Genomic DNA, 19,407 nt, shown 5'->3' with positions numbered 1-19,407 from the left:
TGAGATAAAAAATACTCTGGAGGGAACCAACAGTAGAATAACAGAGGCAGAAGATAGGATAAGTGAAGTAGAAGACAGATGGTAAAAATAAATGAAACAGAGAGGGAAAAAGAAAAATGAATTAAAAGAAATGAGGACAATCTCAGAGACCTCCAGGACAATATGAAACGCTCCAACATTCGAATTATAGGAGTCCCAGAAGAAGAAGACAGAAAGAAAGACCATGAGAAAATACTTGAAGAGATAACAGTTGAAAACTTCCCTAAAATGGGGAAGGAAATAATCACCCAAGTCCAAGAAACCCAGAGAGTCCCAAACAGGATAAACCCAAGGCGAAACACCCCAAGACACATATTAATCAAATTAACAAAGATCAAACACAAAGAACAAATATTAAAAGCAGCAAGTGAAAAACAACAAATAACACACAAGGGGATTCCCATAAGGATAACAGCTGATCTTTCGACAGAAACTCTTCAGGCCAGGAGGGAATGGTAAGACATACTTCAAGTGATGAAAGAAGATAACCTACAGCCCAGATTACTGTACCCAGCAAGGATCCCATTCAAATATGAAGGAGAAATCAAAGGCTTTACAGACAAGCAAAAGCTGAGAGAATTGAGCACCACCAAACCAGCTCTCCAACAAATGCTAAAGGATGTTCTCTAGACAGGAAACACAGAAAAGGTATATAAACTCGAACCCAAAACAATAAAGTAAATGGCAACTTACTTTATTGGTATCATACTTATCAATAATTACCTTAAATGTAAATGGGCTGAATGCCCCAAACAAAAGACAAAGACTGGCTGAATGGATAAAAAAAAAGACCCCAACATATGTTGTTTACAAGAGACCCACCTTGAAACAAGGGACACATACAGACTGAAAGTGAAGGGCTGGAAAAAGATATTTCACGCAAATAGAGACCAAAAGAAAGCAGGAGTAGCAATACTCATATCAGATAAAATATATTTTAAAACAAAGGCTGTGAAAAGAGACAAAGAAAGACACCACGTAATGATTCAAAGGATCAATCCAAGAAGAAGATATAACAATTATAAATATATACGCACCCAACATAGGAGCACTGTAATATGTAAGGCAAATGCTAACAAGTATGAAAGGGAAAATTAACAATAACACAATAATAGTGGGAGACTTTAATACCCCACTCACACCTATGGACAGATCAACTAAACAGAAAATTAACAAGGAAACACAAACTTTAAATGATACAACAGACCAGTTAGACCTAATTGATATCTATAGGACATTTCACCCCAAAACAATGAATTTCACCTTTTTCTCAAGCACACACGGAACCTTCTCCAGGATAGATCACCTCCTGGGCCATAAATCTAGCCTTGGTAAATTCAAAAAAAATGAAATCATTCCAAGCATCTTCTCTGACCACAATGCAGTAAGATTTTCTTAATTATAGGAGAAAAACTATTAAAAATTCCAACATATGGAGGCTGAACAACACACTTCTGAATAACCAACAAATCACAGAAGAAATCAAAAAAGAAATCAAAATATGCATAGAAATGAATGAAAATGAAAACACAACAACCCAAAACCTGTGGGATACTGTAAAAGCAGTGCTAAGGGGAGGGTTCATAGCAATACAGGCATACCTCAAGAAATAAGAAAAAAAGTCAAATAAATAACCTAACTCTACACCTAAAGCAACTAGAAAAGGAAGAAATGAAGAACCCCAGAGTTAGTAGAAGGAAAGAAATCTTAAAAATTAGGGCAGAAATAAATGCAAAAGAAAAAAAAGAGAACATAGCAAAAGTCAACAAAGCCAAAAGCTGGTTCTTTGAGAAGATAAATAAAGTTGACAAACCATTAGCCAGACTCATCAAGAAGCAAAGAGAGAAAAATTAAATTAATAAAATTAGAAATGAAAATGGAGAGATCACAACAGACAACACAGGAATACAAAGGATCATAAGAGACTACTATCAGCAATTATATGCCAATAAAATGGACAATTTGGAAGAAATGGACAAATTCTTAGAAAAGTACAACTTTCCAAAACTGAACCAGGAAGAAATAGAAAATCTTAACAGACCCATCACAAGCACAGAAATTAAAACTGTGATCAGAAATCTTCCAGCAAACAAAAGCCCATGACCAGACAGCTTCACAGCTGAATTCTACCAAAAATTTAGATAAGAGCTAACACCTATCCTACTTAAATTCTTCAGAAAATTGCAGAGGAAGGTAAACTTCCAAACTTATTCTATGAGGCCACCATCACCCTAATACCAAAACCTGACAAAGATGCCACAAAAAAAGAAAACTACAGGCCAATATTACTGATGAACATAGATGCAAAAATCCTCAACAAAATTCTAGCAAACAGAATCCAACAACACATTAAAAAGATATACATGATGACCAAGTGGGCTTTATCCCAGGGATGCAAGGATTCTTCAATATCCACAAATCAATCAATGTAATGCACCACATAAACAAATTGAAAAATAAAAACCATATGATTATCTTAATAGATGCAGAGAAAGCCTTTGACAAAATTCAACATCCATTTATGATAAAAACACTCCAGGAAGCAGGAATAGAAGGAACATACCTCAACATAATAAAAGCTATATATGACAAACACACAGCAAACATTATCCTCAATGGTGAAAAATTGAAAGCATTTCCCCTAAAGACAGGAACAAGACAAGGGTGCCCACTTTCACCACTACTATTCAACATAGTTTTGGAAGTTTTGGCCACAGCAATCAGAGCAGAAAAAGAAATAAAAGGAATCCAAATTGGAAAAGAAATAAAACTCTCACTGTTTGCAGATGACATGATCCTCTACATAGAAAACCCTAAAGACTCCACCAGAAAATTACCAGAGCTAATCAATGAATATAGTAAAGTTGCAGGATATAAAATCAACACACAGAAATCCCTTGCATTCGTATATACTAATAATGAGAAAATAAGGAAACAATTCCATTCACCATTGCAACGAAAAGAATAAAATACTTGGAATATATCTACCTAAAGAAACAAAAGACCTATATATAGAAAATTATAAAACACTGGTGAAAGAAATAAAAGAGGACACTAATAGATGGAGAAATATACTGTGTTCATGGATCGGAAGAATCAATATAGTGAAAATGAGTATACTGCCCAAAGCAACCTATATATTCAATGCAATCCCTATCAAGCTACCAACGGTATTTTTCACAGAGCTAGAATAAATAATTTCACAATTTGTATGCAAAAACAAAAAACCTCGAATAGACAAAACAATCTTGAGAAAGAAGAACGGAACTGGAGGAATCAACCTGCCTGACTTCAGGCTCTACTGCAAAGCCACAGTCATCAAGACAGTATGGAACTGGCACAAAGACAGAAATATAGATCAATGGAACAAAGTAGAAAGCCCAGAGATAAATCCATGCACCTATGGACACCTTATCTTTGACAAAGGAGGTAAGATTATACAATGGAGAAAAGACAATCTCTTTAACAAGTGGTGCTGCGAAAACTGGTCAACCACTTGTAAAAGAATGAAACTAGAACACTTTCTAACACCATACACAAAAATAAACTCAATGTAGATTAAAGATCTAAACGTAAGACCAGAAACTATAAAACTCCTAGAGGAGAACACAGGCACAACACTCTCTGACATAAATCACAGCAGGATCCTCTATGACCCACCTCCCAGAATATTGGAAATAAAAGCAAAAATAAACAAATGGGACCTAATTAAAATTAAAAGCTTCTGCACAACACAGGAAAATATAAACAAGGTGAAAAGACAGCCTTCTGAATGGGAGAAAATAATAGCAAATGAAGCAACTGACAAACAACTAATCTCAAAAATATACAAGCAACTCCTGCAGCTGAATTCCAGAAAAATAAGTGACCCAATCAAAACATGAGCCAAAGAACTAAACACACATTTCTCCAAAGAAGACGTACGGATGGCTAACAAACACATGAAAAGATGCTCAACATCACTCATTATCAGAGACATGCAAATCAAAACCATAATGAGGTACCATTTCACACCAGTTAGAATGGCTGCGATCCAAAAGTCTACAAGCAATAAATGCTGGAGAGCGTGTGGAGAAAAGGGTCCCCTCTTACACTGTTGGTGGGAACGCAAACTAGTACAGCCACTATGGAGAACAGTGTGGAGATTCCTTAAAAAACTGGAAATAGAACTGCCATATGACCTAGGCATCCCACTGCTGGGCATACACACCAAGCAAACCAGAACTGAAAGACATGTGTACCCCAATGTTCACTGCAGCACTGTTTATAATAGCCAGGACATGGAGGCAACCTAGATATCCATCAGCAGACAAATGGGTAAGAAAGCTGTGATACATATACACAATGGAGTATTACTCAGCCATTAAAAAGAATACATTTGAATCTGTTCTAAAGAGGTGGATGAAACTGGAGCCTGTTATACAGAGTGAAGTAAGTCAGAAAGAAAAACACCAATACAGTATAATAACGCATATATATGGAATTTAGAAAGGTGGTAACGATAAACCTGTATGCGAGACAGCAAAAGAGACACAGATGTATAGAACAGTGTTTAGGACTCTGAGGGAGAGGGCGAGGGTGGGATGATTTGGGAGAATGGCATTGAAACATGTATATTATCATATGTGGAATTAATCGCCAGTCCAGGTTCGATGCAGGATACAGGATGCTTGGGACTGGTGCACTGGGATGACCCAGAGGGACGGGATGGGGAGGGAGGTGGGAGGGGGGTTCAGGATGGGGAACACATGTACACCCGTGGCGGATTCATGTCGATGTATGGCAAAACTAATACAATGTTGTAAAGTAATTAGCCTCCAAATAAGATAAATAAATTTATATTAAAAAATAATAAATAAGGACAAGTACAGACTAGGCCCTTCTCCACGACAGGCACAGGTCTGAACTGTCTGCTGGAAAGCCACTGTGCCCTGGATGGAAGCGCTACCACCACCACTGTTACTATGGCGTCTCCTTCCACCACCAGTAACACAAAGGAAGAGCTAGTGTAGACTGCCTCCCCCCATGCCTGGACCTGTGCCTGGCCCCTCACAAATGTCCCCATGGAAACCCTGGAGGCCGGGAGTGTCCCTCCACTTTTACAGACGAGCGGTCAGAGACGTTAGATAGTGAGACCACACCACTTACAAGTGAAGGAGTCAGGATGCAAGACCAGAATGAGTCCACTCCTCCCAGGTGAAGGCTTGCAGCAGACATGGTGCCCTGAGCATCAGGTGCCTACAAGGGCTCTTGTGAAGGCACACAAGCCAGGAACAAAGACAGAGAGACTGATATATCCTGAATATCCACTGGAAGCTTGACTTCCTGCTACTTCACACGTCTGTGTCAGGATGAACTTGATTTAAAAATAGGTTCCCAGGTGCCCCCCCGCTACAAATTATGGTGGAGGTATGAGCCAGGAATCTCATTTGTAACAATTACCCCCAAGTATTGCTGATTCAGGATGTCATAAATTACATCATCAGGGTCAATGACTTGCAAACTCATCTAATGGGACCTACACAGGAGGTCACCCTTTTGACATTACCACCAAGAACATACGTGCACACACACTGGCATATAAATACACTGAAACATGGAACCAAAGGTCTCAGAAAATAATACCTATTACCTTGTTATGGGTAAAGAGCGCTGATTAAATTCTACTTCATTCTATTTCATTTTTAAGATACACTACATTCAGAAAACTAAGATCATGGCATCTGGCTCCATCACTTCATGGCAAATAGATGGGGAAACAATGGAAACAGTGACAGACTTTATTTTGGGGGGTTCCAAAATCACTGCAGATGGTGACTGCAGCCATGAAATTAAAAGATGCTTGCTCCTTGGAAGAAAAGCTAAGACCAACCTAGACGGCATATTAAAAAGCAGAGACGTTACTTTGCCAACAAACATCTGTCTAGTCAAAGCTATGGTTTTTCCAGTGGTCATGTATGGGTATAAAAGTTAGACTATAAAGAAAGCTGAGCACCAAAGAATTGATGTTTTTGAACTGTGGTGTTGGAGAAGACTCTTGAGAGTCCCTTGGACTGCAAGGAGATCAAACCAGTCAAACCTCAAGGAAATCAGTCCTGAATATTCATTGGAAGAACTGATGCTGAAGCTGAAGCTCCAATACTTTGGCCACCTGGCGTGAAGAACTGACTCATGTGAAAAGACCTGATGCTGGGAAAGATTGAAGGCGGGACAAGAATGGGACAACAGAGGATGAGATGGTTGTATGGTATCACCAACACAATGGACGTGAGTTTGAACAAGCTCCAGAGTTGGTGATGGACAGAGAAGCCTGGCATGCTGCACTCTATGGGGTCGCAAAGAGTTGGACACAACTGAACTGAACTGAGTTGTAATCCACTGAACTAATTTCACAATCCTCTAATGGATCATGACCTGGGGGCTGAAAAAACACTGACCTGGGTGTTCCACACTTATTTTCTAGCTTAATCTTCACTATCCTGAGAAGTCAAAGAAAGTACCATATCTCCATTTTACAGAGGAGAATACTGAGGGTCAGTGATGCTAGGCAATTTGCCCAAGATCACAGAGGTGGCTATGGAATCTTAACGTTAACATGCTAGAACCAAACTTGGTTTTCTCAAGTTTCCCTTTCACAGCGTGTGCCCGGTGCTGTTAAAAAAAAAAAAAATGGGTTCAGAAATGTCATTGACTAACTTCCTTGACCAGGTCCCCATGTTTCCTTGATGGTAATACATCCTTGACTCAGTCACGCTGCCTGGTCACTGATGGGAGGGAGATGGAGGGAAGCAGCTACACAGTTGCCTGTACAAGGACTGAGCCAAGTTCTTTATCCAGAGCACTCCATTTAACGGCCCAATAACCCAAGAGACCTATGTATAGGTACAAAGACATACGTATGTGTACATGTATATTTTGCATATAGAGGTGTGTGTGATACATGTGTGCACACATGTGTGGGTGTGCATAATGCATGTGTGGGTATGTCTGTGCATACACATGTATGTGTGTGTGTGTGTAAACAGCCAATATGCTTTTTAATACATATTTCACAGAAGGCTACTGAGTCTCAGAGAGGACAAGCGACCTGTCCAGTGTGACACAGCCTGTGCGATGACTGGAGACAATATCTGAATCCAGTTATCCAACCCCAAAGCACGCGCTCTTTATACTCACTAAACCAAAAACACCCTGACTTTGCCCTTGGTACTGTACTTTCCAAGTGTAAGTGATTTCAGGCCAGGAAACAGAGGTGCCAGATCAAGCTTCTGAAGCCTTGTTCTGCGCAGAGAAAGGAACACGGTCAGAGCAGAAGCACACCTGGGCCAGGTGCGCCTCCTTTACCACTTGGAGAGTCTCGAATCACTCAAGGTAGAGGAGCATATGCTAAAATAAACACTACTGTTACAGGATCACGCACCGGAGAATCAGATAACTTTTACCATCATGAGACTATTTAACAGCACCTTGAATTAACATATCACTTAAAAAAGAAATGCTTTACAGACGTTCTTTCGCAGGGTCTCCAAGGGATAACGCGATAATATCATCAGTGATCTTCAATGTTGACTGCGCTCTTACTATGACTCAAACAGTGTGTCTAGCACTCGGCAGGCATCATCTAACTTAATCTCTCAACAGCTTTTAGTGGTGGCTATTAGTATTATCGGCCCTGTTATTAACGGTCCTTTAAACCGTCTTGTAAGAGAGCAGTTCCCCAACCATTTTGGGACCAGGGATGGGTTTCATGGAAAACAAAGTTTCCACGGACAGGAGCTGAGGAGGGGATGGTCTCGGGATGATCCAAGCACATCATGTTTATTATGCCGCCGCTGCTCTGACAGGAGGTGGAGCTCAGGCGGTCATGTGAGCGAGGGGGAGCGGCTGGAAACACAGATGAAGCTTGGCTCCTTGGCCCACCTCTCACCTCCTGCTGTGTAGCCCAGTTCCTAACAGGCCACGGACTGCTACGGGTCCATGGCCATGGGGTGCTGGGGACCCCTGATTTAAGAAACCTTTGCTTTACTTCTATTCTGTAGATCTTCCTTCTATAGGCTTTCTCTGATGCTGAAAAATCTGCAGAGGAAGCCAATGTTTTCAAAGGGATCGTCTTCCCAACAGACGCGAGGCTCTCTCCCTGTGAGAAGGGCCCTGGGGTGAAGGAAGGCCTCTGTTAGCGTGAAGGGCCTGTGTCGTGAGAAGGGCCTTTCCGTTCTCCGGGGTGGATGCTCACACACCGGGCTCCCGAAGGAGCAGGGGCACCTCCGTGCACATCGCCAAGAGGAAGCAGGGAGCACCCAGGGGAGACGGGGCTGCCACTAGGGCGGGCTACTTACCAGCTCAGTGTGGACTTTAAGATGTGCCTGCAGCTTATATTTATCTGGAGTCGAGTAGTCACAGCCGTCAGTGGGACACTTCAGCAAGATGTTACTGTGTTTCTGAATTACATGGCGTTTAAGGCAGTTTTTGGTGATGGAAGAATAGTGACACTGGGAGCAATAATACAGATGTTCCCGGGTGTGGGTGCGGACATGCATGTCAAAATGCACTTGGTACCAAAAAAGTTTGCCTAAAAAAATATTTTCACATGAGAACAAGGAAGTTTCTTTTATCCTGAATTTGATCTTTTTTAATTATTATTATTATTATTTTTTTTTAAGGACTATCTTCCTTTCCCTCTCGTGCTTGTCCGGGTCACCCTTCACACTTTGCACCACATCTCTGGAAATGACTTTTCAAAGGTGGCAGGTGGCAAAAATTAAGGGTGCTGCTACTCCTTCTGCATGACATCAGTGCTGGGAGGAGTAAAGGAGCATTTATCGAGGACCAGTTATGGTGCCACGTATGTTTATGCACATGGGTGACATCACCAGGCTCTAAGCTCCGCGGGCACCTGGGCCATCTCCCATGGGTCCTGCCCGCTCTCAGGAGACCCTGAGGCCACGCTTCCACCGCGAGCTGCGAGGGTTGCACTCAGCGTCTCCCTACAAAGAGCTGCAGTCACTCCCGTTAACATCTCTCTGCCCATCTAGGCAACGGCCACAACTTACTAAAGCTGGACTTTTAAACTTCTCATGCGCCAGAAGAAAGGTGACTCTTGGCTAAAGCTCAGGCGGGGGCCGTAGGATAAACCTCCGCCTTGCAGGCCTGGCCGAGCCAGCGGGTTTGGCTGTCCCAGCATCCTAGCTGCCTTCACAGACTTCACAGCTACTGCACCATGGTGGCACCACTGCTATCTACCCAGGACGGCGAGCTCACTTAGAAGGTGTTCTTTGCAAAGAGACACGAGCTCAACTCAAACAGGAGGTGGACCCGCAGCCAGGTGGCCGGATGGGCTGCGGGGAAGAGAGCCCCCCAGCCTCGTGCCCGGCCCCACCCCTTACCACAGTATTCACACTCCAGGTCCCCGTACACCTTCCGGATCCTCTCACACAGGCTGGTGTTCATCCGCCTCTTCTGCAAACTGTCCAGAATCTTCATGAAGGCAGTGAGGCCGGCCCGGTGCTCTGGGGCGGGCGCGCAAGAGGCAGGCTGGCACAGGGCCACCTCCATCCCACCAGCTCCCGGGGGAGAGTCTGAGGCCTGAGCTGGGTTGGACCTGAGACCTTTGCTTGGATCTGGGCCGTCACACGAGGAGGCTGCCACTTTCTGCCCCTCAGCTGGGGGGCTCTCGGCACCCGGGGCCTCAGAGTTTGCTTCCATGCCTTTGGCCTTGGACAACTGAGGTGCCGCATCCTGGCCCTGAGTCGGGGCACTGCCTCCCTGCTGGGTGTCCCCGGTCTTCTCGGGAACAGCAATGGGACCCTCGGCCGTGGGGGGTTCACTCTTTATCAAAAACTCACTGGAAAGCCCGGCGTGCGGACGGAGGTCCGGGGACACGGCAGAGGCTGCCAGCTCACTGGGTGGAGGGGCCGGGGCGGTGCCGTCAGGCTGGGCAGCGGCCGAGCGCACTGGCGGGGTGGGCACCTCTGCAGGGGCCCCGGGCTCCACTGCGGGCCGCACCTCCCCGGGGCTGGCTGCCTCCTTGGGCACATTCACCCCCTGGAACACAAACTCCTCTTCTGCCAGTTGCAGCTGCCCGCCCAGGGCCTCCTGCTGGATGTCCCCACCAGGCTCCAGGAGGCAGAAGCTCTGGTTGATGGAGCTGGTGAAGACCAGCGTCTCCTGGGCCGCCCCATGCGCCTCCTTGATGTGCGCGCGCAGGCGGATGGAGCTGACGAACTTCTTGGGGCACAGGGCGCACACGTACACGAACGGGTGCTTCCGGACGTGCAGCTCCAGCGCCTGGTACTTGGTGGCGCCGTGGCCACAGAGCTCGCAGGCGAAGGGCCACTTATCGCCGTGAACCAGCATGTGGCGGTCGCGGTCCAGCTCGTTCTTGAACTTGCGCTCACAGATGTGGCAGTCGTAGAGCAGCTGCCGCTTGCCCTCCCGCGTCATCAGGCACAGCTCGTCCAGGGCCTCCTGCACCGGCTTGTCCTGCGGGTCGTGCGCGTCGCGGATGTGCTTGATGAGGTTCTTGACGTCCGAGTACTTCTTCTTGCAGAAGCGGCAGTGCTGCTTGATCTTCTTGTGCACGCGCTCCACGTGCACCTTGAGGTGGCCCTTGCTCAGGCAGGTGAAGGAGCAGCAGTCGCACGCGAACTTCTCGCCCGTGTGCTTGCGCAGGTGCACGTTGAGGTTGGCCTTGATGGCGCTGGCATAGCTGCACTGCGAGCACTTGTAGGGCTTCTCCTTGGTGTGGATCCGCAGGTGGGCCTGCAGCGAGTGCTTGAACTTGAAGACCTTGTTGCAGTACTCACAGGTGAAGATCTTGAGCTGGGTGGGCCCGAGCCTGGGAACAGAGGGCAGCACGGTTAGGGGTGGAGATCCTGCACCTTCTCCATGCCTCCCACCCCGCTTCCTTCTAGGTGCCAAAACACCCAAGGCTTAAAGGTGCGAGCTAGCAGACACTGGGGCTGAGGATGGGGGAGGCATTCATTCATCAACAAGCAAAACTGGACGATCTGCAATCCACAAATGACAAGTCACCAAAGGGCTGCACCTTGTACCAGGGACGGGAGTTGACCGGTGAGCCCAGGGGGTGGGTGAGGCTTTTTCTCCTCCAACCTGCTCCCCCGGGACTCTGCCCAGGTTCTCCAGGCAGGTCCTCAGAAATACCAATGATCATTTAGTCCCATTAATCAGCCACCATTAAGCTGTACCCACGGAAACTGTGGGGCTTCCCTGGTGGCTCAGTGGTAAAGAACCCATCTGCCAGGCGACACAGGCTCGATCCTTGGGTTGGGAAGATCCCCTGGAGGAGGGCACTGGCAACCCCCTCCAGTGCTCTTGCCTGGAGAATTCCACAGACAGAGGAGCCTGGCAGGCTACATATAGGGTCACAAAGAGTAGGACAGGACTGCAGCAACTTAGAAAACTCACATTGTAACTGTAAAGTCTATTTATAGAACTAATCGTACAACTATGTTTGACCAACACAGGTTCCTCTATGTTTTAAATGAAAAATATTTAAACAGATTGCAGCCTGTAAACACCAGAGGGTACAAGTCTCCTGGTGTAATTAAGACATTCAGATCTGAAAGTCTATACTATGCCTGTATGCTAAACCCAAGGCTAATTTAAGGAAACAAATCTGGATATTTCTCAAATGACAGAGGTATCCAGAAGGTGATCATTTTACTTAGTGGAAGAAACTCTGGGTTCATAGTGTTAATTAAATAAACAAATCATGGGGATTTCTTTCTCTAAATGCAAGGTCTAAATGGTCTTAGGAGAATCTCTGGCTCTGATTTCTTTCGTATTATTACACGGATCCCTGGTCAGGCCCTCAGTGCTGACCCTCACCAAAGGGGATGAGTCGGAAGAAGTGGCTGGCCCACCTGTGCTGGGCTCCCAGGTGTGGGCCTGGGTCTATGGGCTGACTCGCTGAGCTGTGATGTCGTGGGATTCCTATCACATTATCTCACCCGGAATGTCCCCTTATTCACTTCAAGAGATACTCTCACTCACTGCTTGAAAGCATTCAGGCAGAGTTTTAAAAGATCAGACCCCTCGATCCAGTTATCCACTGGAATCTATCTGCTGGGAATCTATCAAAAGAAAGAATACAAAATTCAAGTGAAGGTGCTCACTGTGCCATTTTTCACAGTAGGAGTGGAAAGCTGCTTGCAGGTTCCAACATAGGGAACTAATTTGCACATTTTTTTTTCACTCATTCTTTCATTCATTTGAAAAAGTGTTCCAGGCACTGGGGACACAATGGGGACAAAAACAAACACACTCCACGCTCTCTCGGAGCTCACCTCCTAGAGGCAGCACTGCGTCAGTCTGATAGGCATATATGAGCAAACAGGACCACCAGCTCCCTGCTGTGGTGAAAAAAGACAGGATGCTCTGGGAGCCCAGGCCAAGGAGGACCGAGCTGTCCAGGGGACAGGGCAGGCCGCCCTGAGATGGGACATTTGAGCAGGCAGCTGAAGTATAAACAGGAGTTAACCAAGTCCAGGTATGGGAGGGGAAAGGGTGGAATCCAGGAAGAGGAAGAGGTCGGGAGAGGTCAGGGAAACAGAAAGCACCCCAATGGGGGTTCCCTGGAGGTACAATGGTTAAGACTCCAGGCTTCCACTGCAGGAGGCAAGGGTTCCATCACCGGCTGGGAAACTAAGATCTCAAATGCCACATGATGTAGCTTAAAAAAAAAGACCCAGGAACAGACTTTCAAACATGAGCGGTGGGGAGGAAGGAGAGGGTGAGATGAATGGAGAGAATGGCCTGAACGGGTATCCACTATTATATATAAAACAGATAGCGGAATTTGCTGTATGACTCAGGGAGCTCAAACCAGGGCCCTGTAACAACCTAGAGGGGTGGGAAAGGGTGGGAGGTGGGAGGGGTGTTCAAGAGGGAGGGAACATATGTATACCTATGACTAATTCATGTTGATATATAAGTAAGTAAGTTATAGTTGCTCAGTCGTGTCTGACTCTGCCACCTCACGAACTGTAGCCCTCCAGTCTTCTCTGTCTGTGTGATTCTCCAAGCAAGAATGCTGGAGTGGGTTGCCATTCCCTTCTCCAGAGGATCTTCCTGACCCAGGGATCGAACCCAGGTCTCCTACATTGCAGGCAGGTTCTTTACCGTTTGAGCTACAGGGAAGTCCTATGTGGATGTATGGCAGAAACCAGAGCAATATTCTAAAGCAATTATCCTTCAATTAAAAATAAATAAATAAGTTTTTTAAAGGACCCATATGGCTGGAGCAGATGCTGGAGCACAGAGAACCAGAGGGAGAGGTGGCCCTATAGGCTTAGTTCTCCTAACAACAATGTGAAGCTTTAAAAGCTACAACCAAATGGGCATTTTTATAAAAAGCGCACTGGCTGCAGTGTGGAGAGCTGAGTAGGGGGTCACAGGAGAGCCTCATGATATTACCGCATGTCACTACAAGGCATAGTTTGTGAATAATTTGAGTAACAAAGGAAAGGAAGTATAATGTGGTTAAGTATTAAAAGCAGGATACAAAATTGCATATAAAATATTATAAACTCAGTTTTATAAAATATATGGGCTGAAAAAAGGCTGAAAGGAAATACATTAAAAATATTAACGATGGTTATCTTAGGGGAGTGAGATTACGACTGATTTTTTTTCCTTACAGTTTTCCTGACTTTCGTCATATAAAAAGCCTCTTTCATAACTATTTTATAATTTAGACTATAAAATATTAATAGAATGCTTGACAACAGGAATACAGCCTCCATCTACTGATTAAATATTGAGTATATTTACCTGTAACCAGATAAGCATGGAGTTTTGAAACCCTCCCCAACAGACCTTGAAATATTATGAAGAGTCTACAAATCAAGCTGTGTTGAGACAAGGATGGTCTTCAAAATTAATTGTATCTCAGTTTTGCCAAAGGAGTCCATATTTTTACAACTTCGCTGATACATTCAGTTGCTCACATTTGCAAGAAGAGAGGACTGAGGCTAGAAATTAATGAGACACCCCAGACGACATGATGTTATAATTTAACAAGACCACTTTCCAAAGATGTGATCATTTAATCCCACCACTAAACTGAGTCAGGTTCTATTAGACAGTCTCGTGTGTGGTGCTGAGAGGCTCAGAGGCAAAATCACTTGTGTCCAGTCCCAGCAGAGCGGAAGCCTCCCGTCTGTCCTAATCTTCCTCCCCACCCCACCCCCGCAGTGCCTGGAACGCAGCAGGTATTTGAGCTGTTGAAGTCCAGCAGAAGGATCTAGGGGCTTCCCAGGGGGCTCAGTGGTCACGAATCTGCCTGCCAATGCAGGAGACACCAGTTTGATCCCTGGGTTGAGACAATCCCCTGGAGAGGCGCACAGCAACCCTCACCAGTACTCTTGCCTGAAGAATCCCACGGATAGAGGAGGGCTACAGGCCATGGGGTCACAAACAGTGAGACACAACTGCAGCGACTGAGCACACGCAAAAGGATCTAGAACCAACCCAGGACTGGCACTGAATCTCAGGCTCTCATCCAGAACGCCTTCTTTCCCCTTTTCAGGAAACAGGGAACCTCCTGTCTGGCATCTTCGTCTTTCCTCTCAGTCTGAAAAACGTGTGCAGAGCTCGGGCGATGGGAGTTTGCTGATCCACGTCAGCAGGGACGTACCATGGCCAAGACTGTGACCACGGGAAAGGTGTAGGGGTCAGGCATCAGTTCACCCAGTGTGTCTGGAGGGCAGTTTTCAATGTAGATTAAAGTTTTAACGCTCATATCCTTTAAGACAGCAATTTCAGGGACCTTCCCAGTGATCCAGTGGCTAAGACTTCAGGTGGTTATCTTAGAATTATGCAGGGGGCCGGGGTCTGATCCCTGGTCAGGTAACTAGATCCCACATGTAGCAACTAAGACCAGCTGCAGTCAAATAAATATCTTTTTCAAAAAAAAAACCCAGCAATGTCAGTTCTAGCAATTCATCCCAGAAGAAGCCCTGAAGAAGTACTGAAAGAGGGAGGGACCAGAGCCTTGAGCACAGCATTGCCTGCCAAGCAAAAACCGACTCTAGTAAACTAGAGAATCCACACAACAGCAAACGCACTTTAAAAACATTATCTACTGAAAAAGAAAAAGTTAAACATGGTAAGTTTAAAAAAAAAAAAATAGGTTGATAACAGTGCCTTTGGTGTTTTGTGTTAGGAAAAAAAATAACAAAATTAAGTAAGTGAAGTCGCTCAGTCGTGTCTGACTCTTTGCGACCCCATGGACTGTTGCCTACCAGGCTTCTCAGTCCATGGAATTTTCCAGGCAAGAGTGGGTTGCCATCTCCTTCTCCAGGGGATCTTCCCAACCCAGGGATCGAACCCAGGTCTCCCACATTGTAGGCAGATGCTTTACCCTCTGAGCCACCAGGGAAGCATCGTGAAAAAATTATGGTGGCCAGTGAACCAAGCTGTCTGTAGAGGTGACCTCAATCAGAAGAGGCGAGATGGTTACTGCAGCTGCGTGTTATACAGACTCTGGAAGTGTCTACAGGACGCTTGTGTTACTTATGAAGCTAAGGGGGAAATAAAGATCTTTTTCATTATAAATTGTGCAGCTATAAAAACCAGCAGACTTACTAAATAAGGCCTTGTTCACACCACTTTTTATTCAGGTGAAGCATACGTTCGCCTTGAGTAAAATGCTCCACCTTCATTAAGCCAACTGGCACTGAGTTTCCCAAGCCGGCTGGTCTGCCTCGCATCCCACAGAGGCTGCTTGGGCTCAGCCAGCACACCATGAGGCCATCATGGAGGGGCTGGTTCTTAGGTTCAAGTCAAGAAACCAGAACGCCTTACCTATAGCTTAGCCAGCAGAGTCCTGGTTAAGTGTACATTCCACTCTCCCACCTTCTGAGGTGGTGGCTGGGGTCACACACAACAGAAGATGCTTTACCTGCTGGACTTCATGGGCTGCTCGTAGGCTGTCTGCTGGATGGCATACTCCTGGTACCCTCTCCGGGGCGCCAGGTCAGCTGCTGTGGCCTCAGGGTCTGCAGCTCCTGTTTCTGGGGGCCCGGCCTCCACTGGAACAATCTTGGTAGCACCTGAGAGGGAGGCACAATTCGGTGAGAAATAAAGAGGTGCCTCGAGGTCCCTGATTCCCACCCCCTGCCCCAGTGCAGGGAGCACAGCCTGGGAAGCGTGTTTCTTCACTGTGTGGCACCTGTGCAGGGGGCTAGTGCTCCTTCAGCTCACACAGGTAACCTGTTTGTGTGTTGGGGTGTGTGTGTCCGTGGGTGTGTGTTTCAGGGAGGTTATCCAATAATCTATCAAAACCTTCTTGTGAGATACATTTTCACTTGATGTCTTTATTAAAAGGGCTTCCCTAGTGGCTTAGTTGGTAAAGAATCTGCCTGCAGCGCAGGAGACCTGGGTTCGCTCCCAGAGTCGGGAAGATCTGGTGAAGGAAATGGCAACCCACTCCAGTATTCTTGTCTATAGAATCCCATGGACACAGGAACCAGGCAGGCTACAGTCCATGGGATCACAAAGAGTCGGACACGACTATGAGACTAACTTTCTTTTTTCTTTATTGAAAAACCAAAACACAAGACAGATACACATATACATACATGCCTCCCTGCAAGATTTCATATAGCTCCTCATGTGTGAAACTTTGAGTAAACGTCAAACAGCATCAAGACAGAAAGGAGCAGTGGACTCAACAGTGAGCAGGAATCTCCGCTGTCTGGGGTCAGGTCCCAAACAGGATATCAACCTCCCACCCTCCGGGCCCCTGCATCCACCCTGTGAAGTGAACAGTCTGGAGTGGAAAACTCAGAGGTCACCTTTACTTGTTCAAGTCGACAATGTGAAACCATCAAAGACGGCTCATACAAGTGTGTGTGCACATGAACAGTAAAGGAAATTCATTACACTCTTCACCCCCCACTTACAGAAATCTCAAACACCACCATCCTTTTTTAAGAAATCATTATAGAAACTTTCTCTCGAGATGGCTAAACAGAGGAACCTCTCTCCTGGGGTTTTTATTTCCCGGAATAACACTTGTCTGAAGGACGGGGAAACCACTTCATGTCGCATAATCTTATGTGGCTTTTTTTCTCTACTGAGCACCTCACCCTACAGTGAAGTACTGGGTTGGCCAAAAAGCTCGTTGGGGGTTTTCTGTGACATGTTACGGGATATAAAATATAAACATTATATGTATATAATATAAAGAGGTATTTATTTAGTGCTTTCATTTTGCATAGTCAGTTACCGTTAGCACTGAAAACAGATGCTTTAAAAGGCTCTCAGTTCAGTTCAGTCGCTCAGCTGTGGCCTACTCTTTGCAACCCCAGGGACTGCAGCATGCCAGGCTCTGCTGCTGCTGCTGCTGCTGCTGCTGCTGTTGCTGCTAAGTCGCTTCAGTCGTGTCCGACTCTGTGCGACCCCATAGACGGCAGCCCACCAGGCTCCCCCGTCCCTGGGATTCTCCAGGCAAGAACACTGGAGTGGACTGCCATTTCCTTCTCCAATGCATGAAAGTGAAAAGGGAAAGTGAAGTCGCTCAGTCGTGTCTGACCCTCAGCGACCCCATGAACTGCAGCCTTCCAGGCTCCTCCGTCCCTTGGGATTTTCCAGGCAAGAGTACTGGAGTGGGTTGCCATTGCCTTCTCCGACGCCAGGCTCTAGCTGACCTCAAAATCCTAAACTTGATTTTTAAAAATTTTATCTGACAGCTATCACCCCAAACGCACAGGGGGAAAAAAAAAAAAAACATTATTATACTTTAGCATCTACTATCCTAAACTGCTCCTTGTCTAAGGTATCTATTCCTGGAAGAGGCCTTTTTAAAAAGGGCCAATATATCCACTGGCTATTTTATGTGAAAAGAAAAGGAGATAGAAATCTCTAGTATTTAAAATAAATAATGAACCTACTAAAAAAATCCAAAAAAAGAAAAAAAAACCCTCGAAGAAGTTATGGGGAGGATTTTGGCACCCACAGCCGGGGCAGGAAGAAGGAGCAAGGACATCCTGGAGAGGGTCTTGGTGGAGCTGGGGGTCCCCAAGGAAAGAACCGCTCTCCAGGGCCACTGCTCCTCTGAGCAGCCGCTCACATTCGAGCACAGGTCGCGGCCGCACGGGCCGCTGGCAGGGGCAGTGGGAGCAGCCCTCGCGCCCTGACCTCCGGATGCAGTCATCCACCGCGGCCCGAAGTCACCAGGTAACTCCATCGAGAGCCCCACGGTGATCACAGCCCCCGCCAGAGGTTCTGGCCACGCCCCCGGCCACCGTGCACACCTGGAATCGCCTCGTGCGCCGTCAACACCACACTGATGATGGGCTTCTTGGCCCCAGACATCTGCGGGGTGTCCCTTCCTGAGCAGACCTTCTGGATTTTCTCCGCTCTCTGCGCCCGCGGCCTCTTCGGGGCCTTTTCTCGATCCTCTTCCTTATACTTCTTCTCCAGTTCAAGGTCAGATTCGTTACCTAAGGAGCAAATACCAGGATGTATAAAATACCCTTTTTAAACCAGTGATGGAGTCGGGGAGTGTGCAGAACCCTTTTTGTGGGCTGACAGCAAAGGGGCTACACCTGTGTGGTAGCAACACTGGTCCCTGGACTTCCCAGGAGTGCAGTGGATAGGAATCTGCCTGCCCAGTGCAGGAGGCATGGGTTCCATCCCTGCCCGGGGAAGATTCCACAGGCCTCGGAGCAACTAAGCCCATGCGCCTCAACTGAGCCTGCACACCTAGAGCCTGAGAGAAGCCAGGCACTACAACTGAAGAGTAGCCCCCGTTCTCCATAACTAGGGAAAGGGCACACAGCCACAAAGACCCAACGCAAACAAGAAAGCAATTTATAAAGAAAAACACTGATCTTCTCCATAACTAGGGAAAGGGCACACCACCACAAAGACCCAGCGCAACCAAGAAAGCAATTTACAAAAAAAAAAAAAACACTGATCTTGTCCATAACTAGGGAAAGGGCACACCGCCACAAAGACCCAGCGCAACCAAGAAAGCAATTTATAAAGAAAAAAACACTGATCTTCTCCATAATTAGGGAAAGGGCACACTGCCACAAAGACCCAGCACAACCAAGAAAGCAACTTATAAAAAAAAAAAAAAACACTGATCTTCTCCATAACCAGAGAAAGGCACACCGCCACAAAGACCCACCCAGCACAACCAAGAAAGCAATTTATAAAAAAAAAAAAAAACCAACACTGATCTCCAGCGAAGTGGACACTGTATCACTTTGGGGTCACCTCCGCTTCCTCAGTCTTGCCTTTGACTCAGTAAACACGGTTCCCCCAGCACAGGCCCCCACGTGGGCACTGAGGGACCGCTGCAGACACAGCAGGCATGGGCCCTCAACTTGCTCTTAG

At 46.2% G+C, this 19,407-nt stretch overlaps 1 protein-coding gene across 2 annotated transcripts in view; it reads right to left on the bottom strand.

Annotated features, from left to right (window-relative positions):
* The window catches only part of ZFAT (zinc finger and AT-hook domain containing), a 156,584-nt gene that overhangs the window by 82,362 nt on the left and 54,815 nt on the right, over nt 1–19,407 (bottom strand). For both annotated transcript variants that reach the window (XM_027972875.3, XM_042254054.2), the window contains 4 exons: nt 18,318–18,506; nt 15,962–16,112; nt 9,423–10,873; nt 8,376–8,608 (listed from right to left, as the gene is read on the bottom strand). In XM_027972875.3, the coding sequence (XP_027828676.2) occupies nt 8,376–8,608; nt 9,423–10,873; nt 15,962–16,112; nt 18,318–18,506 (2,024 nt within the window). The remainder of the gene's footprint in view (nt 1–8,375; nt 8,609–9,422; nt 10,874–15,961; nt 16,113–18,317; nt 18,507–19,407) is intronic.

The sequence above is a fragment of the Ovis aries genome, chromosome 9 (genome assembly GCF_016772045.2).
Source record: "Ovis aries strain OAR_USU_Benz2616 breed Rambouillet chromosome 9, ARS-UI_Ramb_v3.0, whole genome shotgun sequence".
In the NCBI taxonomy this organism is placed as follows: Eukaryota; Metazoa; Chordata; class Mammalia; order Artiodactyla; family Bovidae; genus Ovis; species Ovis aries.
Note: the sequence above shows the minus strand (reverse complement) of the source record. Positions and strands in the feature narration are given on the sequence as shown.